General features: G+C 41.3%; 1 protein-coding gene and 1 long non-coding RNA gene across 6 annotated transcripts; one reads left to right on the top strand and one right to left on the bottom strand.

Annotated features, from left to right (window-relative positions):
* Positions 1 to 1,397: 1,397 nt before the first annotated feature.
* POMP (proteasome maturation protein) lies at positions 1,398 to 11,757 on the bottom strand. The gene is made up of 6 exons (XM_020870320.2): positions 11,649 to 11,757; positions 8,614 to 8,711; positions 6,855 to 6,915; positions 6,039 to 6,140; positions 4,426 to 4,519; positions 1,398 to 1,579 (listed from the first exon to the last, which is right to left on the bottom strand). The coding sequence occupies exons 1-6, from the start codon at positions 11,649 to 11,651 to the stop codon at positions 1,512 to 1,514; spliced, it is 426 nt and encodes a 141-aa protein (XP_020725979.1). The 5' UTR covers positions 11,652 to 11,757; the 3' UTR covers positions 1,398 to 1,511.
* A 2-nt stretch (positions 11,758 to 11,759) lies between these two features.
* Positions 11,760 to 23,545, top strand: LOC110130323 (uncharacterized). Of its 5 annotated transcripts, none has more exons than XR_011489108.1 (4): positions 11,760 to 11,969; positions 20,899 to 21,042; positions 22,039 to 22,245; positions 23,272 to 23,545. It is a non-coding gene; the product is annotated as an uncharacterized lncRNA (long non-coding RNA). The 5 variants fall into 5 exon arrangements; XR_011489109.1 differs by having other exon boundaries at positions 20,894 to 21,042; XR_011489106.1 differs by having other exon boundaries at positions 14,897 to 21,042.
* The last annotated feature ends 993 nt before the right edge of the window (positions 23,546 to 24,538 follow it).

Raw genomic sequence — 24,538 nt, 5'->3', positions numbered from 1 at the left:
TATAAAGGCAAAAACAAGCAAAGAAAGGAAAGAAGGCATATAGATCAGAGAACTTTTCAAAAGTAAGCAGACTTCCTGGGATCCACCTCAGACTTGTTCTACTGGGATTGAGATTCAGACTGATACGAACATTTTCCCCTAAAACTTCCAGGTGATTTTACACACACCCAGGGATGAGGATCATTGGCATAAACACAAAGAAGGTTAAAGAGGAAAGGGGTCAGGGGCAGCAGGGAGGAAGCAATAAGACCTTCAGACAATAGGCACTAATCAAGTCCATTTCTGTGTTTAAAACATCAGCTTTACCGTTTAGACTGTGTTCATTAATTTCATAGTACCCTCTACTGGTCAGGAAAGGTATCTAAGATTCTTCAACCAAAGTACAAAAATCAACTTTTGTTAACAATTAGCTGAAAGAGAACACATTTAGAAACAAGTGAACCTTCACTATTTCTATATTTTCTCATAATTTAAGTGTAAAGTGGGATGGCAAAGACTGTGCTGGCAAACAGTTTTACATTTGATCTCCACAGTCAGGAGCAGTTTTTACTCTACAATATTCAGTAGTATCCCTGGCCTCCAAGCACCAGATGCCAGCTGGAAACCCTTCCCCCAAGTGGTACAACCCAAACCTTCCATAGATGCTGTTCAATGACCTGCCCCCACCTCCCAGAGTGGAGGAGAACACTGCCTTCAGTCATAAATCAGTGACTCACACAATAAAAATGTTCCTGAGAAACAGATAATCTTTAATTTCTGTAAACTAGGTTCATAAAAAATACCTTATTAAGAACAAACCACTATAGGGAAGGTTTATTTTTAAACAAACTATTATGGAATTTGTTCATGGATAGCATGTGTATGTACATGAATGTTCTATGTTTTTAAATTTAAGCATCTTGTAATACATAAATCTATGCAGTACTAGAGTTTAAAACTGACATCTCCTGGTCGTTTAAGTTTTCAGTTTAAAGATAAGACCAAAATAAAAAACCTGAAAGAATCAAAGAATATAGCTGTAATTCTAAAGTAGCATCAACAAAGCAAGTGTTATTCTTATGAGCATTAATGGACTATACTGAAACAAAGTAAAATCTAAGTCTTGTTCTGTCCTTACTTTGAAATATTGCCACTGAAATCGATTATAGATGTTTATTCTGAAAGATGCTACTATAAAGGTTGCAGGCTCAAAACTACTCAAAATTAAATTTATGGAATAACTAGAAAATAGGCTGATTTAGAACCTGTGCATAGTTTATAGTATTAATTAGTAACATTTTTTTAAAGACCCAGAAAGCTGGTGCTTTCATATAAATAAGTTTTAAAACCAACTCCCTTGAGTGTTTTCAATTATCACATAAAACAATGACCCAAATAATTTCAAACGATCACAGATATTTAGGCAACAATTCTCATGTGTTAGTACTTTTAATGTTGTGTACATCAAACTATAGGAAAAAGACAACTATAAACAAGACGAAGCTCCTCTACTTCCATAACAGCACACGGCATTACAGCAAGCCAAGTTTATGTTCAACCATCAAATGCGGCTCTCCCATTAGTTCACTTTGTGATGGGTCTGAAAAGAAACAAATATAAACATGTTAAAGGTTCTCAAAAAAAGATCAATTCTCTGATTCTACTCACATGAAAATTTAAATTAGGCAAAGCAAATATAAAGTGACAGAAAATATACCACTGGCTGCCTGGGGCCAAGGGTCAGGGAGCTGACTGCAAATGGACCAAGGAAACTTTTGGGGAATGATGAAAACATTTTATATCTTGATTGAGGAGACAGTTTCACAGCTGCACACATTTATTAAAATTCAGACTGGACACTGTAAAATGGATGCATTCCATTGTATGTCAACTATACCTCAATTCAGTTGATTTAAAAAGAAAATACAGATTGAAAAAGTTCTCATGTTTCAAAGTTCTTAAATTTTCCAGTGGCTTCCAAGTTGAGTCTAGGAACAATCGCTAAGAGATTAAGCAATCCTTAATGTAATTTACAATTTCATCTCTATCATTCTGTGCTTTGTTGCAAACACATATATACACAAACCAGAATCCTAGAGTAAAAAAACCTTAGGAATCTTCTCTCTTGTCTGTATTGATGAGTCAGACAAAAGTCTTACTTTAACTGTGATAATGCACCTAAGAATTCTAAAAATGAATACCAACAGTAAGTTTCCTACAAACAAAGCGTTTTCTTTTTTGCCCTCTACTCCTCCAAAGAGAATAGATACCCAATGAATTAAACTGTAAAATCAGTTTATTAAAATAAATAATCATTAAAATAATGATTATCAAGAATAACAAATCGATTTGGGTATTTCCTCACTGTACCTCCTGAGACTGGAGATAACTGTCATTATCAGTTCAGGAATCCTGATTCTGGCCACTTGTCACAAAACACAGTAGCCTCAACAACAGCTGATAACTGTTATAATTATTAATAAATGGTTACATATACAAGAGTTCGCTACAATTATTAACAGAGTAGAGGACTATGTATACAACGGGCAAGCGAAACCCAGTAAGTATGTTTATACAGGAATACAAAGAACACAGGTGTCTGCTACAGCAGTGCTTCATGTTAATGAGAGAAAAGTTTGCATCCCTCAACACAGGTACTGATGCAGCATACCTCCTGTAAGATACACACAGTACAAAACCAGCTGTGTTAAAAGATAAATACTAAGCAATGCCAAATATCTTCTGATTTTATGTGAAAAGTCTGGAAGGACACCCACTAACTAAAAGCAGCAGCCAAATAGGGAGGGAAGGAGGGAGATGGGTTGGGGGTAATTAATTATGGCAGATGTGAGTCTTGGCTATAATGTTCTCAATTTTTAAACAAAGAATACCCTCATTTATATAATGCCTACTTTCCTTGAAACTCTGCTTCTCTAAGCCTTTTGATTTAATAAAACACTTGCCCGAGAAGACTGCACGCCCTATGCTGGTGAGCAAGGCCCCAGCCTGTGGAGGGTCCTCCCAGGCGGGAAGAGACACCTTGGTCAGTCTCCATTTCCTCATCTTCAAGTGACAGGGAGGGAGTAAATGGAAGGCCACATTCAGCAATAGGAAAAGTCTCATAATCTCTTCCCTTCCTTATAATATAGCATGCAGATTCTCGTGGGCCAAGCACTTCCCTGATGAGCAAGCAAGCAAAACCTTCATCACCTCCAACACTTTAAAAAAATGTACTGACTTTCATCCCAGCTTAATAGTCTTCATATTGCACTTAGATTAACACAGTACTCCCTCACGTAGACTTTAAAATTCCTTCTGTATCAAAGGTGATGAGAAGAATGTGGTGAGACAGAGCTTTCCTCACTCAGCACGAACCAGGCACCTTAAGAGGCCCTGGGGACACAAGAGTGAACAAGACAAAGTCCCCAGCTCTCCTGGGGCCTGTATTTAAGTTGGGAAAACAAATAAGAAACAAGAAAACACCAGAAGAGTGATATGCAAAGAGTTAAAGTAAGGTGACAGGGTGACTGGGGGCACGTTAGAGTGCGCAGTCAAGGAAGGCCTCTGTGAAGGGGTGGCATTTAAACTGGGACTTGAGAAGTGAGGGGAAAGTATTCTAAGCAGAAGAAACAGCTAACACAAGGCCTAGCTGTTCACCTTACTTGTTTTAAATGAGGTCTAAATGTAAAAGCTTAGACATCCGAGGTTTCCTGCACCCAAAAAGTGCCCTCAGAAGAGGCTCATGAGACTTCTGTTGTGTCCGCAGCACTTCCTTACCAAACATCGGCAGCCAAGCAAAACTAGTACAATTTAATCCTGCTTTGTTTTTCTGTTTCTCCTGAACTGCTGGAGAATGAGCACAGGTGATACAGGACAAAACTGTATTTGCTCTCTTTCCTCAGAATCAGAAAAAAACCAGGATGCTACATGATCTTAATTAAAAGTCATTGACCTCAAACATCACACAATCATCCAGAGAAACTTGTTAAAATTTTTTTCTTCGTTAGTATTCGCCACCTACAGAAACACATCTAGGAGGACAAGGAGGGTATTTTTGAAGAAAACTTTTATTTTTTTCTAGATGTTTTTAAAGCTAGTCATATCCCACAAATGTTCTGAATACTGCAACAACAATCCTTGTTTAAGCTGCCCTAAGAATATCATACTGCAGTCACACATCAGACTTTATCCTCAGGACATGAAATCTATGACTGTCAATGGTTGACTGAAATGACTATAATCTCAGAACTCCATAGACATCTTTCACTTTTAAAACCAGTTAAAGAACAGTTATTATCATTAAATTTTATCTTATTTCAGTGAATAAACACAAGTGAATTTAATCAACTACAAGCTACATGATGACAAAGACACTGTAGGTTTCATTTGCTGCTGTTGCCTTGTATATTACTGGGGCTCCAGAAAAAGGTGTGGAATGACACTTACCATTAAGAATATCTTCAAATCCAATAGTCTCATCGTTACCCCTCAAAATATCCAGTGAAAGGTTTGAGCTTGGAAGAAATGGAAGACGCTGAACCTTCAGGAAAAGTATAAAAGAGCAAACTTAGAAATAGTAAAGAAGAAAAAACATATATGATCACATTTCAGTGTCTTCATAATTTGCAAAATTCACAAACTAAATAAAATACCAATTTAATGGGGGGGAGGAATGATAAGTCCATATTTTAGACCCAAATTTTTAATTCTTCATAACCTTATTCAAAATATAGACACTGAAATTGAAAGCTTTTACTAATACCTAATAATCCCATCAGGTCCACACATTATTTGGGGGCTTTGCATCTGTCCAGGAAAACCAAAGCATACCATGTGATGAAACAAAATTCTCGAGTCTAACATCATGTTTTGTTTCTAAAAAACATGGGACAATCAAACTCCTGAAGAAATTCTGAAGAAATGCACTGAGAGCATTTCTTCACTTAATAAACTGATCATTCATTTTGTATGTTGTTCTGTAATGCTCACAGCACAAATACAAGTCATGACCCTTTAAAACAGTAGTGATAACTAGAGATGAAGATCAAAGTCATCTGTGGGCTTTTAAAAACTACAAAGCCATTCTGAACTAGTGCTATCTACATTTTCCAATTATTAAATACATATACTGCAGACTGGGGTTCCCTTGTGGCTCAGCTGGTAAAGAATCCGCCTGCAATGCAGGAGACCTGGGTATGATCCCTGGGTTGGGAAGATTCCCTGGAGAAGGGAAAGGCTACCCACTCCAATATTCTGGCCTGGAGAATTCCATGGTCTGTACAGTCCATGGGGTCACAAAGAGTCGGACACAACTGAGCGACTTTTACTTATACTGCAGACCAGTACCTAAGTACAGTGCAGAAAGCACGGGCTAGAGAGTCAGAGGTTCAAACTCTGGATTCAAACACTGCTTTCAGTACTCACCAATCCTACGGCCTTGCCTAGTTACCTGACCTGTCTTATCCTGGTTCAGTACCTGTGACATAGGCCAGTAGCACCTTTCCCTCACACCTGCAGCACAGTCTGCTATAAAGTATGGCAGTCACTGGCACATACTCAACAAACTTTAAATGCAGCCAAACCAAATTTTCCATTTTTCTCTTCTTTGTTAGCTATCCAGCAGTCACTGGAATCAATGCAGTGTGATATGACAGAATCTAGAGTATAGATGGGGGACAGCTCTTAAACACCTGGAAGGACATTTTCTTCCTGAGCAACATGTGTACTCAGCGATATACAACCTGCCCACTAGACACCTCCGCTTGGATATTCCTTAGAGGCACCATAAATTCAAAGTAACTCCCCAAAAGGAGAGAAATATAAAAGTGGATGCCTGTAAATATCCAGACATTGAGCCTCTAATCGAAGGTGTTTCCCATTTCAAAGCTGTTTTTCTCTATGAAGTAGGAATGGAGGTCATATCCAAATAGGGGGAAAGTAGGAAAGGCTGCAGGGAAGAAGAGAAGGTGAGGTTGTACAGCTTTTACCAGATAGAAGACTCCTCCCAAACAATTCAGCACACAGATGGGATGCATGCGAACTGACAGCCAGAAACCCACCTGCTGCACTGCCTTGAATTCCATCTGCAGTTTTAGTGGTGCAAAAAGACCCTGGATGTTTCTCAGTGTGGAGAAGTTCATCTTATCTTGGTTGAGCTGGTACTACGAAGACAACACATAATTTTAAATGTGACATTCTGCTTTCAAAACAGTGAGCACTGATGTCCATGTGACACAAACATGCACAGAACCCTTTAGGTGGTCTTCAGGACATCTGTACATGTCCTACCCGCTTTGGGAGTGACTTTCTCCACCTGTCTATCTGACTAATACAGGTCTAAAACTGTTCAAGTGTCCCCTCTTCTAGAAAGCCTTCCGTAGGTTGGCCACTCCATCCGCGGTCCTCTACAGCGCTTTAGCCAGTCCCAACCCACTGCTTATCTTCCCATTAAATTTTCAGCCCCTAAAGGATGGGGATGATGTCATACCCATCTGTGTACGTCCTGTGCCTAGCAGTAACTTGGAGATGAAGGGCATGCAAAAAAGATCCAAGGGTGGAGGGATGGGCTTGGAGATCAACAGCAAAAATGGCAGGGAGAAAATATAAAAGAAAAAAAAAAAAGATCACCAAGTGAGGAAATGTTATGACAGGAATGGAGAGGTGGACCAACCTCTAGAAATGTCCATAAAAAAGACAAAGAAAAAGGTGTAGAAAGGAAGCTTTAGTGAACCAAAGCCTATTCCATAAGGATATTGAAAACAAGGTTTCATGTTCTTCATACTCAAATGCTTAATGCCAGAATTGTCTTAGTCATGTATTACTAACAGCATTTTTCTCCTAGAGGGTAAAAATAAAAACACAGGTAACATACTTACATTTTTCTCTGATAATTCAAGAGGATGACTGGGCAGAAGTTCATTTTTCACACACGAGAAACTGAAAATAAACATTTAAGAGGGAGGTTACAGATCACTCAATACCTAGAGCTCAAAATTATCTATCAGTGCTGTCATACAATGAAATGGCACAGGGAGCTTGAGGGGGATGAACAAACTATTCTGTATGCTGACTGTGGTGGTAATTGTGGGAATTAAAACATATATAATTCACAGAACTACACTAAGAGGGAAAAAACTAAGTATTCTATATATTGTTGTATATCTATTATAGATCCTGGAGGTCAAGAATTCAATAAACTGGAGAGAACCCTCCAAAAAATGGTGCTAAGTGATGCTCTATATCTGGAAGAAACTTAATAGTGTGTGTACTACTATTACTCTGATGATGTGATTCTTTTATTACATAAAATATCTACATCTCTCCTGTTCACAGCTAATGCATATTCAATAGTTAATATATTTTTGATAAACACACACTGAAAAACGTGTTTGAGAATAACCAACTACCTACTATATGCAAGTACTATATTAGGTGATACATAGCTAGAACCAGGCCACGGGTCTCTATCCCTCTCTCTATACAAACATCACCATCTTATTCTCCAAGCCAGGATTTAAGAGCTGAAAGAAACCTCAGGAATCCTGTAACATCAGTATTTATCGAATACTGTCTTTGTACAAAGCATTACCCTTAAGTGGAATTTGAAAATGGCCCTGCTCATGGTAATCTTACAATTTGAGAAGAAAAAGGATCATTTCATGTATGTTTAGCAGGGGTGGGGGAAACGGACCAAAACCCAAAACCAAATCATCAGGACTCAGTTACTGGTTAGCTTATGAATTTGATTATACTATAAATCAAATTATATCTCCAATTCCGAAGGCAATATACTTCATCTTTCACTACAAAGTGGAAAGCCAATGAGGCATTATGTCTGCTTCCAGAAACCAATATTAGAATGACATTCTATGACTAAACACCTTCTAAGTAAATATAAAATTCAAAACACAGTATGTACACAGTGGGGAAGATATTTGACTAAACAGAAAAAAACCAACTGCCAAGAAAAAGGACCAGTACTAGAAAATGAGACCTAAACATACAAAAACATAAAGGAAATCAAGGAAAGGGGGTACAACTGTGCTATAACTAGAAATGAAAAACAAGAGCAGCTAAGACTTACTTAATGCTTACTAATGTCACATATTGGTCTAAGTATTTTCCAGGGATTAGCTCGTTTATTCTTCAAAATAAGACAGATACTATTACTAGCCTTGTTTTACAGGTGAGGACACTAAGACACAGAACAGTTAGGTAATCTGCCCACGGGCACAGATCTAGTAAATAGCAGAGTCATAACCAAAACCCAGAGCCCATGCTCTTTACTGCTCTTTAGTATCTCCCAAAGAAAAGTGAATTACTCCCAATTTATCTTAGTTAATAAGATGAAGAACAAAGGGCTCTCCAAGTTATCAGGAGCAAAAAGAAGAATCCCACCAAACTGTGCTGCCAGGTAATCTCACCTAGGAGGACATACTTTCTTGGGAACCTGGTACTCTGGTAAGATGCTTCTTCCGCTACAGAAACATCCAAGCTTCCTCTCCTCCCTCCCTCTAAAGTATACTACTTGCTATCTTATCAATTAAATACATATTTATGGCTTGTCAAAAGATTTAAAGAATATTGTGAAAAATAATTCACATATTATAACAAAGTCACAACTCCCCTACATACCCTTTTCGAAGAAGATCATGACTTTCAAAAGGTCCACTTGCTGACAGCTCAGTAACTGGAATACTGTCCTTTAGCTGAGATCCAAGTCCTCTGGCATTCTACAACACAAATAAAAAACACTATTATATATTAAACAAAATGTTAACTCACACTGAACCTCTATGTAAAAATACCGTTTAAGCATCAGAGAAAAGATAAGGTCTCTGCCCTCTAAGAGACTACAGTCTAGGCCATTACTATGAGCCTCAGCATCACGTAGAAGGATGCACAAGTTTCAGTGAATAATCTGGAATTGGGGGCAGGAAGGAGTCCTGGTAGCTGAGTGCTCTCCGACTGAAAGGCATTCCAGGAAAAAAAGAACATGGGTAAAGGTATAAAAATATAAATGAACAAGCCACAAGTACTTTGAGATGATTGGCCAACTATATGTCTGAGTAGGGCAGAAAGAAAGGCTGGCAAAAAGAAAAAATGAAAAGGCTTAAATATGCAAAGAAATTCAGATTTTGTTCTGAAATTGAGCACCTGATCATGATCAGATTTACTGGGAACATCCCTCCTTTATGAGGGAATGATGAGCACAGAATGAAAAAAGTTGAGGACAGAATCCTGGGGGATACCATTCCTTAAGGACAAAGAACAAGGAAACTGGAATTAAGAATGGACAGAAGAGCTAGAAGAGAGTGGTCACAGAAGCTAAGGAAAAAAGGGAATCTCAGAAAGTGTTTGGTTCCTTTAAGAGGGTGCTACCTGTGAAAAATAAACACACTTAATCAGGCTGGCCTAAATAAAAAGAAACAAAAAGCTAAGATTCACAGTATATTTGGTACTTGTGTATTGTCACCCTACTCATTTACAATGTAATTTAATCACCAAATATTTATATCTACTATGTGGCAGGTACTCGACTAGATGCTGAAAATACATATCTGGCGTCTAGGGCTTAGTCTAATGAAGAGAGAATAAACATGCATAATAAAAACGTAACAAACATTACAACAGGTAAAACACAAGATGCTGAGTTTAAACCATCTGGTGCTAAATACAACATCCTTGCAATCCTGAAGAAAAATGTCAAGAAGCTACAAGCAGTTTGGTATTTAGTCTATACTCTTCTAGGAGAAACTACTCTGGGAAATTAGCTTTTTAAATTGCTGTTTTACTTCGATTCGTGCATTTCACTAGGGTCAGGTGCTGTAGTCTGTCCAGGGTTTCTCCAATCTACTACCCGAGTCCAGGTTCTCACACCTGGATAACTTTAAGAGCACTCTACTGGGTCTTGCTGCCTGCAGACTCTTCCATTTTCCAGTTCTACACAGCAAAGTCTGCCTGACATGCAATCTCCTTCAACAAAGCTGGGAGAAACCAAAAAACAAACAAAAAAAATCTTTCACTGCTTGGTCAATGCCTTGTCTGAAAAACACTGTCCAAGGCCCAAAGCCTGGAACTCAAGAACCTGCACAACAGGATTCAACTCCCCTGAACAGAAGTCACGGTTAATTAAGAAAAGAAGTTGGAATCTAGTGTCTGTCACTAACCTAACAGGTGCCTGTGATGAAGGCACAGAACCTCTCCGGCCCTGCCTACTCATCCTTCCAGTTATCTGAACTCCTTACAGGACTAGAGTTGTATGACTGTACCTTCCCAAACGTTATTTCCTACATGCACAGTTCTCCTCCCAGACTGCTTTATTGTAGAGTGACACAAGAAAAGTCTCTTCTAGGCACAAAGAAAAGGGGGATTGTGATCTCTGGGTTCTACCCGTTATCACTTTGCCAATTCCCTTCTGTAAAATATCAGGATCAGTACATTATGTTTCTTAGAAAGTAGCAGAGGGGGGCAAGTCCATGAAAAGTTAACACTAGTTCTTTGTTTAGCTGTGCCAGCTCTTAGTTGCAGCATGTGGGATCTTTACCTGCACCATACAAACTCTTAGTTGCAGCATATGGGATCTAGTTCCCTAATCAGGGATGGAAGAAGCCCCGCCCCCGACATGGGTAACACCAAGAGTCTTAGCCACTGGCCCACCAGGGAAGTCCCTCTGAGGGTTTAGAAAACCTCTTTTCTATGTTCAGCAGTATTCGCCAACAGAAGTAAGTGTTAGTCGCTCAGTCACGCCCAACTCTTCAAAACCCCCTGGACTGCAGTCCACCAGGCTCCTGTGTCCATTTGATTTTCTAGGCAAGGATATTGGAGTAGGTTGCCATTCCCTTCTCCAGGGGATCTTCCCGACCCAGGGATCGAACTCGGGTCTCCTGCACTGCAGGCAGATTCTCTACCTACTGAGCTACAAGAGAAGCCCATTCACCAACAGAAGCTTTCTAGATTTGGACTGGTATTAAGAGTCACAGGGCAATGACGATTCAGGACATCTCCCCCAAATATCAAACTTTTCTAAGAAGAGGAAAAAAAAGAGAAGGGGCGGGGGAGGAGGAGGACTCCACCAACAACGCTAACACATGGGGAGTAACAAGTATCTAATTTTACCCCCTCCAACACCTGGCATGCTACAAACTCCCCAAAATGTTGGCAAAGTAAAAGAAGAGTGATGGAAAGCCGACCCATAGTTGTGGGTTTGTTTATCCAGGCGGTTCCGAGGGTCGGGGGGCGGGTGAGGAGTTTGGGGGACACGACTCCCAAGGGTTCGCCCTTCGGAGGAGGGCTAACGGGCGGTGCCCACACCCCAAGACCGCCGCAACTTTCGGGTTTGCCCTTGCCAGCTCGGCGCCGACTCCAGGAAGGGACCGAGGTCGGGGTCGGCTGGGGGACCTGGGCGGTGGGAAGAGAGAAGAGGAGGTGAAGAGAGGAGAAAGCCGGGGCTAGGCTCCCGGCACCAGCGCCGGAGCCCGGCCCAAACGGCCACGGGTACCCCTGAACCCCGTGACTCGACAGATCATGGCGGGAGAGGCCGGCCTTCTACTCCGGCCGCCGCCGGCGCGACTGGCAGGGAGGCGGCGGGCTGCTCCTGCGGCCATCGACCTAAGCCCGCCGGCCACTCGGGTCGCCCGGGGTGGGGGGGGGGGGGGGTCCTCACTCACCATCTTCGACTCGCTCAGCGTACAGAAGCTCTCCCCTTGACGATCAGCCAGCCCCGCCGCTCACTTCCGTTTCCGGGCTTGCCCCCCCCCCCAACATCCGCCGGAAGTGCGTCCGTCCGGGCGAAGGAAGGAAGGAGGGCGCGGGGCGCCGAGAGGGAGCCGCGCGGGGCCGGGGCTCCCACGCTTGAGGTCCCGAGGGACCTGGGGCCAAGGGCGCTGTGAGGGATGTGGGCTGGCGGAGGGCGGGAAGGGGGGCCTCGGGCCTTTGCTCTCTTCGTCAGCAACCCCGACCGCCGGGGGAGGGGCAATGTGCTTTGCCAGGTGCGTCGCCCCGTCAGTATAAAATTTCTGAGGTAAAGGTGACATTTTTTTTTTTTCATAAGGATGAGCAAGGCCCAGGTGGGGTGAGTGGCTAGCCTGCAGCAAACGTGGAACCCAAGGGTTTTCCCAGTTTCTTTTGCTTTTTTTACATTTAAATGACGTATCGACGGCGTTCTGTGTTTAGAACTTTGGGCCGAGGTTAAAAATAGAGGAATGAACCGGCTGCTGTGGGTCCTGCGCTATAGCAGTAGAGGAGCTCTTGGCGGTGGCCAGGGTGACAGCTAAGTTAAGTATAACTGAGGACTCTTATTGGGGCTTCCCTGGTAGCGCAGCTTTTAAAAATTCGCCTGCAATGCAGGAGACCCGGGTTCGATTTCTGGGTCGGGAAGATCCGATGGAGAAGAGATAGGCTACCCACTCCAGCGTTCTTGGGCTTCCCTTGTGGCTCAGCTGGTAAAGAATCCGCCTGCAGTGCAGAACACCTGGGTTGGATCCCTGGGTTGGGAAGATCACCTGAGGGAGGGCATGGTAACTCACTCAAGTATCCTGGCCTGGAGAATTCCATGAACAGAGGAGCCTGGCAGGCTACCGTCCATGTGGTCGCAAAGAGTGGGACAGGACTGAGCTTCTTCACTTCACGAGGACTCTTATTATATAGTGACAATTCAAAGTGCTGAAAGTGTAGGTGAAGTGGGTACTGCAATCACCTCAGTTGAACAGGTGCTGAAAACAAAAGATAAAAGAGTTTAAATAGATGTACCGGAAGACACCTAATCCATTATGGTTACGGTCACACACTATAGTGTGTTGCCTTCCGAATATGATGCGGGAAAAACAGACTTGGGTTTTGTCACCATGTAGTGGAAATAACTTAAGGAATCCTTGGGCTGACAGCCAAGATGTGAGAGTGAATTAGGTAGGGGAGAATTGCTGGCAGATTTGGTGCAAAAACCCGAGTGGGAGAGGAAGCGTGTGTGGCTAGTTCAGAGTAAGGTAGTGAGTAGTGTGAGATGAGGGGCTTCCCAAGTGGCTCAGTGGTAAAGAATCCACCTGCAACACAGGAGACTTGGGTTTGATCCCTGGGTCTGGAAGATCCCCTGGAATGGAAACCCACTCCAATATTCTTGCTTGGAGAACCCCATGGACAGAGGAGCCTGGTGGGCTACAGTCCATGGGATTGCAAAGAGTCAGACACGACTTAGCTGACTGGACATGTGTGAGATGAGTCTTAAATGGAGGCAGATTGATTATGGAGGCCCTGGTGTGCCATATTAAAAATGAAGCTCTATCTTTAAAAAGGCATGGAAGGATTTTAAGGAGGGAGGTGATGAGGTTGTATGTGTTATGCATATCCACTGTTGTGATCCCACAACTTGAATGGCTGTGATAATCCAGATTTCGAGAATTGTGCATTGCTGCTGTTATGTGTTTCTTCTGGCTCTTCAAAATGTCCGTCTTTATCCAGAGATTGGAGCTTGAGTGTTTGAGTGTTTCATTTGCATCTTTTTCCTTTCACTCAGTTCTAAGGATAAAATTGAAAACTACATCTCTTTATTTTTTTAATTTAATTTTTATTTTGTATTGGTTATAGTTGGTTTCTACTGTTGTGTTTCAAGTGTACAGTAAAGTGGTTCAGTTGTACTTATACCCATTCTAAAACTGAATCTTAAAAAAAATTTTTTTTAATGTTTGTTGATTGCTCATGATTTAGTCATGAAATATTCATTGAGCATTAGCTTGGTTCTAGATTCTGGGGCTGAATAGGAGAAAAAGCCATTTCCCTGTACTTGAGCTACTTTTGTTTTCTCAGGGCCATAGACATGTAAACATATTAAAATGAAATGTGTAAATGCTTAATAGAGAAAGGAGCTCCATCAGGGAATGGTTGGGAACAAGGAAAGAGGGGACTTGAGGAGCAAACGTGGAAAGACAGGGATTTGCAAGCAGTCACGTTCGAAGACTGTGTCCATGTGGCTGGAGTCCTGGGTGAGTAGGTGGAGCAAGATGAGATGAGACTGGAGGGACTGACTGGAACTGAAATGAAGAACCCCTGTACAAAGTGCTGAGGTCTGGGATGTCTTGTAGGAAAGAGGAGATAATGCTGGTCTTGTCATAAACACTTGACATTTAAAAAAGAATTATTCTGGTGGCAACATAAGGGATTTATGGAATCAGGAGGAACCAGAATACCATTTAGAGCATTGCAGTAGTCCAAGACAGAGATGATAAAGATATCAATGAAGGTGGCACAACAAAAAGACTTTGAGAAGCAGCAGTGAAAGATGATGAACTCAAGAAACAGTAGACTTTACAGACAACCAGAGGAGTGGGAGCCTGCCATGGAGATGAAAAAGAAATGGTCAGAGAGGCAGAAGGAAAATCAAATTGCTGTCTTAGAATCTGAAGGGGAAGAAAGTGCTGAGAGGTTGAAAGTGATTCAAAATAGAGGTTAGAATGAGGTTTTCAAATGGCTTTAAAAAGTCATGAAGTCTTGAAAATAGGCCTTCGATGACCAACGTGAAGGCAGGCAAGGAGAAAATCACCTTATTTTGAGCAGTGAACATACCCATATTTATATCCTTTTTAAAAAGTTTGTTAACAGCATCAACTAATACAAGACATTGTTGGTTATGCTAAAGTAATTTAAACAGATACATTAGATTTGATTCTAGATTGGTTTGATATGGTTGCTTAAGCTTTGTGTACATTATAGAGTTTGGAGGCTACAGTAATAATAGTTAACATCTGTTATGTGTCAGGCCCTTTTCTTAGTTCTTGACATGCCCCTTCAGTTCATCCTCAACTACTCTATGAAGTAGATCGTACTATATCCACTTTTTATATAAGAAGTCAGTCTTGTTATATGCTGTGTATGAAAAAAAGTATTTCCTTTTACTTTATTTTTTGTTGTCTTCCTTAACTTTTAGCCTCTCTGGCAGAAATATTTGTTGAATGTGTGTTATTAAACATAGAAAAAAACTCCGATTTGGACTGCAGGCCAGTAATAAAACCTGGATGAAAAGCAGGTGAATGAGCACAGCCAGGCAAGAGCAGAGGTTGGTTATTAGGAGATGTGAAGCACATCGAGTTGAAAAATCCCCATGGCTTTGGCCAAATCCTCAAATCCGTCCAAAAGAAGAGGAAGGGTAGAGTCAAGTAGATGCGTGCATTTCAGAGAAGAAGAGTCAAGTTGATAGTTAATGATGGAGCAGTAGCTGTCCATACCAAGAAGCAGTGGTATTTTCTTGCTCTGTGTGAGTCAGGGAAAGTGGAAGAAAGAGCAGACACCACTGGACCAGCTTTTGAGGATAGTGGCATCATTTGTGATAAAGCTAGGTTTCAGCCAGCACTAAGATGTGCAGATAACTTGCAACAGAGTAAAAGGTACCAGGAAGTCTTGGTTGCAGCGGACCAGGGAAGTTTGGTTGCATGTTCTCAGGGCCACAACAGCAGAGGAGTACCTGAGTAGAGATGTCAGTTTCTCTCCTTTCTGCCCTCATGCAGCCTATACACATTTTACCACAATCTCTAGCACTCAGACTGTTTCCCACAGACTCCTACAATCAGGGGCCATGTCTTATAAATTATTCTATCTGAAATAGAATAATTTGTAGAAATTGTAGAAAGCACCCACTAATGTTTATTAAATGAAAAGTGGAGGGGAGGAATGGATAAATGGATACTTGTGCCTAAGAGGTAAGACTGACTAATATGGCTGGGAAGTAGGCTAGAAGTAAGTTTGGAGAAGTTTTCCAGAAGCACCCTTCTGTACCTGGAGCCCAACCTGAAAGCTCAGCACTATAAGCCAAGACCCTAAATCCTTTTCTGGTTCCAAGTACGCCCCTTCCCTCAGGACTGGACTCAACAAAAACTGCCATCCTACCACAGTCTCTACAATTTTGACATCAGCTGACATCAGGAGCCACAGTGTGTGTGTGTGTGTGTGTGTGTTGTGCCCAGCCTTCTCATCACTGCCAGCTGCAAATTCTGGCCGGGCTTGCTTAGCCTTTCTCTCCTCCCCCCCCCACCCCCCCAGCCTCTCTAGACACTTCTTTTGAGCTTTGAAATCAGAATGGGGGGATTTGGAGAGGGGCTAGTGCAAGGCTTGGTGGCGTGGTGATGTTTTCCTTTAGCATTTAAGGTAGAAGAGTGAGCTCTTCATTGTCTGAGAGAGAAAGGAAGGAAAGCAATTCATGGAAAAAGTTAATAAAACATATTCTCTTCAAGGTAGGTAAAATTTCAGTTCAGTTGCTCAGTTGTGTCCGACTCTTGGGGACCCCATGGACCGCAGCACACCAGGCCTCCCTGTCCATCACCAACTCCTGAAGTTTACTCAAACTCGTGTCCATTGAGTCGATGATGCCATCCAACCATCTCATCCTCTGTCATCCCCATCCCCTCCTGCCCTCAATCTTTCCCAGCATCAGGGTTTTTTCAAATGAGTCAGCTTTTCACATCATGTGGCCAAAGTATTGGAGTCAGCTTCAGCCTCAGTCCTACCAATGAACACCCAGGACTGATCTTTAGGATGGACTGGTTGGATCTCCTTGCTGTCCAAGGCTACTTTTAGAGTGTCCTCTGCTTATGAAAAGCTGGGTTTTGATAATACTAGAGTGGACTCTTTGGAATCCAGGTGTTTTCTTTTACGTCTGCACTGCATCAGGCACAACTGAGGTTAGCATTCTACTTTCCTTGCTTTTACAGCCTTGTTTCAGGTATGTGTGGTTTTTTTTTTTTTTTGGGGGGGGGGGGCGCTGTGTTGTGAGGCATGTGGGATCTTAGCTCCCTAACCAGGGATCAAACCTGTGCCCTCTGCATTAGAGAGACAAAGTCCCAACCACTGGACCACCAAGGAAGTTCCCCTTTACTTTTTGAATTTTTACCTTGGGTGTATGTGTGCTCAGTTACTCAGTCATGTCTGACTCTGCGACCCCATGGACTGTAGCCCACCAGCCTCCTCTGTCCATGCAGTTTGCCAGGCAAGAATACTGGAGTGGGTTGCCATGCCCTCCTCCAGCGGATCTTCTGAGCCAGGAATCGAACCCGTGTCTCCTGCATTGCAGGCAGATTCTTTACCTCTGAGCCATCTGGGAAGCCCCGGGTCTGTATTTTTAGGAAATGGTTTATATTTTCAGCATGGAGAGTCTATTCATTTGCCTGTGGAGCGTACAGCTGGTAGGTTATATGCAAAGAATTTAAATTTTAGACCTGTTTCTTTTACCCTTCATTTGCCAGTCTACATGTAGGAGCATAGAATCATTTTAATAGTAACTAAAAATTTTAATTCAGAAGATATATCTGCCAACAAACATTGTGCAGTGCTGTACAAAGCCTGATATATTATGCCCGTATGCCTAATGCTTCTGTTTTGATGCTGTTTTTGGGTAGTGGTGACAGTGTTCCCCTGCACTGTCATGAATAACTGAGAGGGGAAGTTTTAATGTTTTTGAAAATTGGAAAATTTATCCCCTGAGGACAAAAATTTGAGAGAAAATTTGCATATATTCAAAGCACACTAGTAGATTATCTCAGAAGCAGTTTATATTAATCTTATTTGGAATCTAAAAGCTGATTTAGAATCTAAAAGCTGAAAAAGACAGCCTAAGTCACTCTGATTGTATGATTGGTTTGAGTCTCTTTCCTTCTAGAAGCAGTGCATGCTCACTGTAGAAAATTAGAAAACAATATAAAGCGAAAAAAAGAGAATGAAGGACAGAGTTAATCACTGTGAACACATTGGCTCTGAGACATTCTCTTATAAGACAGAATATGTTTATCGTTTTAAAGAAAATAGAGTGACTCCATTTTCTACGTGAGCTAGGAAGTTTCCTCTTGGCTTTTTTCATGACCGTGTTAGTATTTAATAAAATATGTCATTCTGTAGCCTTAGAAAACACCCTTCCTTTACTTCTTCAAGAATGGGGAATTACACGTAGGCTCTTTACTCAATATTTTTCATTCTGTCAGTGTGGTTGGATGCCAAGTGGCTGTTCTGAGTAATTTTTGAAGGTACGTTTTTTTGGTACTTTGCCAGGGAAATCATAACTCTTAAAATGCGCCATAGACCTAACCATACAATTGGATTTATGGATAGATATTATGTTCCATGTTTTGTTGTTTTCTCACTGTTTTAGTCTCTGGGATTGATGCCAAAGGCTATTCAACCTCACTCCATTTATTAGAGTGTACAACTAAGTTTACACAATAGAGTTTAGAGGGGAAAAAAAGACCTTGTTTGTTTATCGTTCTACTTAAGATGTCTTTATGTCAGTGAGAAAGGAAAGTATTATTTCTCAAATACCACAGTGAAATCTCCTGAGAAATAGGGTATCGTAGTTAACAAATAATTACCCATTGCCTGAGCCACAAGAACTCCTTGCCTTATTCCAGACCATCTTTGCTGCTGTCAAAGATGTTTTGTGCCCTAAAATTCAAATCTGTGACTTCGCTCCTCAAAGCACTTCACTTGCTCCTCATTCCTGGCCTCCAGGATTAATTCCAGACTCTGTCCAATGGCAAACAGGCCTGTGATCTGACTGCTAACCTCATTCTTAAATCCTTTACTTGAAAAAAAAAAAACAAAAAAAAAAAAAAACAAAAAATCCTTTACTTGAGTCATTTTAAATTACTTGGAATTCTCTGAAAATGTCATTGCTTTCATGCCCCTGCACTTTTATCCTTACTCTCCCCTCTTTCTGGCATGCTTTGTTGCACCATCTCAGGTCAGTGTCACCTCCTCTGTGAAGTCTTGCCTGACTTGCTCCACCGCCCCATTTTCCCTGCTTCAGGCAGAAGGGATCCTTTGTGCCCCGTAACATACGCATACTTGTTTCACTGAAGCTGTAGCACATTGTTGCACTTGTTTGCACATGTGCCTCTCATCTTTTTCAGCTTTTTCACCTGTAAATCTCATTCACCATCTTTTGGGAGCTTTCATCTTACTTTAGGAACACATTAAGCTTCATTTTTAAATTTTTTCTCTTAACTCTGTTTTTTCACTTTATTAGTTCAGCGCTTATTACGTTTTTTTAATATTTTGTGGGATATCCTAGAATTTTAATGTATATAGTGTGTATGTGTAATTTAGTAAGGTATGTAACTAATCAAATGTGTAATTTGATGTCTTCAGTTAGTCAGTGTTTTACCCTCTTGAACAAAGTACTGACCTTTGAATGCCTTATTCCTATTACCTCCTTCCTACTTATATGCCATTTTTTTTTCTACTAGCATTTTGATTCTGTATTATTTCCAAACCCTATAATTAAGGCGTCATTGTTATTTAACACAGTGATTTTATACGTTTATCCATGTATTCATCATTTTTTTCATTGTTTGGGATCTCTCACCTTCTTTCTGCTATGAGTTTTCTTCATCCTAAAGTATATCCTGTAGAAGTTTCTCTGAGTGATAGTTAACACTCATTTTGTAGTCTGTCTGAAAATGTTTTTATTCCGCCATCATTCTTGAAAGATTGTTGGTTATAGAAAATTCGGTTGCCAGTTACTTTGTCTCTGCCTTTTGAAGGTACTATTCCAGTGCTTTCTAAAATCCATGTTACTTTTGATAAGTGTGCCCAAAGTCTGTTTTTCTTCTGTAAATAATCTATTTCTCCCTCTGACTGCTTTTAAGATTTTTTTTTCTTTGTCTTTTGACCACAAAGTACCTTGATGTGAATGTGCCTTCTTATTTATCATGCCTTGAATTTGTTGGGCATGTTTCTGTGATAAAACAGGGGTTGTTGTTGTCATTGTTCAGTCACTAAGTCATGTCCAACTCTTGGCAGCCTCATGGACTGCAGCATGCCGGCTTCCCTGTCCTTGACCATCTCCTGGAGTTTGCTCAAACAGGGATGACACTCTTTTAAAAAAGTCACATTTACCCTGACCTGTCCTTCCTCCCTCAGCCACCACCTCATTTGAACACAGTTATGAGATCTGGACCTGTGAGAATCATCTTGAAATCATGAGATTACAAACAGAAGAATGGAGAAGTAGAAGAGAAAGAATCCAAGTCCTTAATAACCTCACTGAGCACTGAATTGCCTACTTCTAGGCTTCATGCTTGGAGAAGGATGTGGCAACCCACTACAGTATTCTTGCCTGGGAAATACCCTGGACAGAAGAGCCTGGCAGACTACAGTCCATGGGGTTGCAACAGTCAGACACGAGTTGGTCACTAAATCACCACCACCACCAGGCTTCTTGTATAGGAAGAAAATAATTGCCTTTTTGCTTAATGTATAGCAATGTATAGCAATGCTTATTCTTTAGTCAGGTACTCAATTGCATCCAAAATTAATCTTAATCGAAACATGATCCTTTATTTCTCTGTAAAGTGCAACAAGCACTGTAACAGAGTAAGTGCTCAGTAACATTTCAAACAACTACTGGTCATATTGAATCATGTGTGTGAAGAAATCTGTTTGTCTTTGAAAATATTGATAAATTTAAGTATTTTCTTTTTAATCAAAACCTGTAGCTGACCTACAGATCAATTTTTAAAAAGACAAACTAATATCAAATACCTACTAAAAGTACCAGACAGCGTTTCTTCTACTGTGCCATAGGTTGTCAGACTTAGCTGGACAAGTATCACAAGGGAAGCCTAGTGTGCTGCTGTCCATAAGGTTGCAAAGAGTCAGACACGACTGAGCAACTGAACTGAACTGAACTCTGGTTCCTAATTCTTAGGAACCAGAAATGCAGTCAAACACATGAGACATACGTGCTGCTTAAGTCATTATGTTTGAGGTATATCATTCATTCTTAGGAAGGAGGAGGCAAAAGAAACGAAAATCAAGGTAATCAAAAGTCTGGCCTGAAGGAGTTGCAAGTGTAAGTGGGAAAGAAGAGGAAGGAGAGAGTGAGATAGGGAATGATAGATCAAAACAGCTGATTCTCTTTACTCTTCTGTCTTCCAACAAGCTCAGCTGTCTTTTAAAAAGAAGACATGTCTTAAGAAGGAGCAATCTGCAAGCCAGCCAGAAGCAGAGACGCCATTGATTGACCTGTGGAAAGCGCTCCTATTAATCCACTACTAGATGCATTCTAAGAATGCCAACTGCATTATTCAGGTGTGGCTTTCTGGGACAGAACGTGATCTTGTGCTGCACGAGGACACACAGAGCCTACAATCTGGGGAAGCTCTGAAAGTGTGTGTTTAACCTCTCTTCCCTATCACATAGACATTTTCTCACAGCTCCTAAAGAGCTGGGCTACTGTACTACAAAGGGCTTCCCTGGTGGCTCAGTGGTAAAGAATCTCCCTGCCAGTGCAGGAGATGCAGGTTCAATCTCTGATCTGGGAAGGTCCTCTGGAGAAGGAAATGGCAATCCACTCTGGTATTCTTGCCTGGGAATTTCCATGGACAGAGGAGCCTGGTGAGCTATAGTCCATGGGGTTGTGAAGAGTCAGACACAACTTAGCGACTAAAAACAACTTCACTGCAAAAACTCAAATATGCTTGAAAAGCTTGTTTCTTTAGTTGATTGCTCCCAGGTTTTCACCTCATTCAGTGTAGGGAATCCCATTTCAGGTTCTATGTAGGAAGAATCGTTTCAGTGCTCAGGGCAGTCACCCTGAGCCAGAACTGAGGTGGACTGAGTAGACTCAGTCATATTTGTATCATAAAGATAGGGAGATGCAGGAAGCTGCAGTCTGGCTTGGGTTTGAGAGCTGGTTCTCCAGTTGACAAGAGTCCCTCCCATCCCCACGACAAATGTGTGAGTGCCAGAATTCCCCAGTCTACCCACCTCATTCCCCCTGATTGACACAGCCCAGTCTCCTTAATGGGTCAGAATGTCACACACATTTTTAAACAATCAAAATGGTCATATCTTAAAATAGGAGAAAGAGAAGGCTTGAATGCTTCCCAAGCAACCATTTCTGTCCCTCAGAGGGTTGCAGCCTGACCTACCGGGGAGGAGAGTGGATACTACTGGGGCATTTGGATTTCCTTCTATTTCTACTATATCCCAATCATTAAAATGGGGGATCTCCACGGAGTTAAAGGTTATTTTACACAGGAAGCACATTCAGTATTAGTACAACAAATGTTTTCCTTTCTCCAGCCATGGAAGAACTCCACTTGGAGGGAGTCGTGATAAATCAGAGCATCAGCCCTTTCCGCTTGGACACCAATAAGTCCTGCACTTCAAAATTGCTGACCTAAAAAGGATGCTCGAGAAGGAGCAATTTTTTTTTTTTTCCTTGTAAAGAAAGCAACACCAGAAGCAGTGTGACTTCCTTGTTCACTTAGATGCATGCAAAAAAGAAAAGTGAGTCACTCTTGAGTTTCTAACTTTAGTTTATAGAAACAAAGCACTGAATCATGTAACTTATCAGGGAAGACCTAGATATAGTTTTCTCTAGATAATATTCATATTGAAAGAGTCTGAAATTCTATTTTTGTGGTAGAGTTACGGGATTGGGTCTACAAGTGTCTACTCATCAGGAATTTTGCAGTTGAGGATGTGCCTATAAAAAACATTCCAGTAGAGATACAGCAGGGCCCACAGAGCCATCTAACTTCATTGAGTCAGCCACACTTAGGCTAGAACTTCTCTGAATCCAGAATTGAAAAGGAGCTGCGGGATCAACATTAGGAAAAGCACTGTGGACTCAGTCCAGATATTCATGTTCGTCATGCTGTGGATAAAATGAAGGGTTTAGAAAATCACTTATTCAGTCATTTGGAAACTTTAAGAGAAGCCTTTATTTGATAGGATCCAAGCTCAAGTCTTTCTGCAAGCCAAAATAACTCTTGGAAACCTGACATAACAGTTAGCCTACCCCAAATAATGAGTCTTATTTCCTCCCTTTTAAAAGTACTAGCCTCCTGCCCTGTCTTCAGTACTTTTAAAACTTGCTTTTATTATCTCTCATACATACGATCTACCTTTCCAGTTCTGATGGATTTGTAGTTACTAGATATCAACCAACAATCAAGCAATTATTGGTAACAATACCATGAAATAGTTTTTAAAACTGTAACAACCGTGCTTCCTCACTTCACCATTCTGCCATACTGCCGCCCATTAAAGTAAACTAAGCAAAACAAAGTAATTTGCTGATTCAGTGCATTCCTAAACCATGATTTGGGGAGTATCTGATGTTTGGAATATTTGCATTATGGCTCTCCCAACCATGAGAGGATTTGTTTTCTGTAAGATTTCCTGGAGTCCTGGGATATTTATTGCACACTGCAATTAAGTTCAGTCCCGTGTAGGGTTCTGAAGAAGGATTGAACCACCACCAACAAAACAACCTCAGCATGAATATTCTGTCCTGTCTGCATTTGTCAGGGTCACTGTCTTTGCTTCAGGACCTTCTTCCTTCCACCCTCACAGCATGTGCCTGTGGACTGCCTGCTGAGGAACATCCTACTGAGAACTTCCAGATCATTCTGTGAGATGGTAACAGAAAGGAACCAAGGTGAAAAGAGACGGGTGGTGTGGGGAACTCCCTGGTGATCCAGTGGTTAAGACTCTTGTTCCACTGCAACAGGTGTGGGTTTGATCCTGGTTGACTGAATGGCATGGCCAAAAAGCAAAAATAAAAAAAGATGAATGAGATTCCCTCAACCTTCTGGTAATTGATTTGGCTTCTGGTAATTGATTTAGGGTCTTGGATACATATCCTTCCGTAAAACAGTTCCCACATAATGCCAGACCATGTGTTGAGACCTCTATCTGTGTTCAAACCTTTCAAATTAAACATTATTAATAATTGCCATTTTGCAAATAAGCAAATTAAGACTTAGAAACCTTCACTGCACTGACTGTCATAAGTCAGTGACAGAATCAGTTTGTCAGGTTCTAGAGCTCAAGCTCAGCATTTGCTATACTTCCTGGGTAGAAAATTCAGCCACAGTGCCCTTAAAAACCCCCAGAAATCACGATCTAGCCACATGCAAAATAAGTATTGGTTGAAAGTTTTCATAAAAAGTAGCAAAGATTTTAAAGCTGTTTGGAGGGGACACAGGAGACAAATGAACTATCATTTCTCTTTGAATGGTATTTATGTCGCATTTAGTAGGGCTCACCTGATAGCAGACTGGGAACAACCAGATATTGCACCATCTAGGGTTGCTTTGGCTGATTACAGTGGCCTCATAGAAAGAGGGACCACCATTACCCAAACCCACCTCTTGCAGGCCACCACCAAGTGAACTGGATGTATTTCCATCTCGTCCTGTTCTCACTTGTCAGTCCACAAATAACTTAGCTAACATCACTGACTTAAAACCCTAATCTGAAGGTACTTAGAGGAAAAAAAGACATTCATGCTCTAAAGCCCATTTCTTCCCTCTTTTATTGAACCTAGCATTAAAATCGGCAATATGAGAGGTGCATTGCACTCGGAAGCACTGCCTTCCATGATGGTCATAGAAGCCTATGCAGTACCTCCTCAGTGCTGCAGTGATGACATATGGCCACACACACACAAAAGGAAAGCTCAAAAGATGGTCTTTCCCCAAAACCTCTACTAAATAAGATTGAAAGACATGCCCCCCCAAATGCCATTCGCTTGATTCATGTACTGTCTTCAATCAAATCTCAGCATTCCATT

Source organism: Odocoileus virginianus, chromosome 8 (assembly GCF_023699985.2).
Source record: "Odocoileus virginianus isolate 20LAN1187 ecotype Illinois chromosome 8, Ovbor_1.2, whole genome shotgun sequence".
Classification (NCBI taxonomy): Eukaryota; Metazoa; Chordata; class Mammalia; order Artiodactyla; family Cervidae; genus Odocoileus; species Odocoileus virginianus.
The sequence above is the reverse complement of the archived record's forward strand: the minus strand, read 5'-3'. Positions and strand labels throughout refer to the sequence as shown.

Excerpts from the sequence above, each read along its gene's own strand:
- POMP (XM_020870320.2), bottom strand. Across the intron at positions 6,916-8,613 it reads CATGATCTTCTTCGAAAAGG|TTTCTCGTGTGTGAAAAATG; the intron begins GTATGTAGGGGA and ends GTTTATTTTCAG. Across the intron at positions 4,520-6,038 it reads AATTCAAGGCAGTGCAGCAG|GTTCAGCGTCTTCCATTTCT; the intron begins GTGGGTTTCTGG and ends CTTTTCCTGAAG.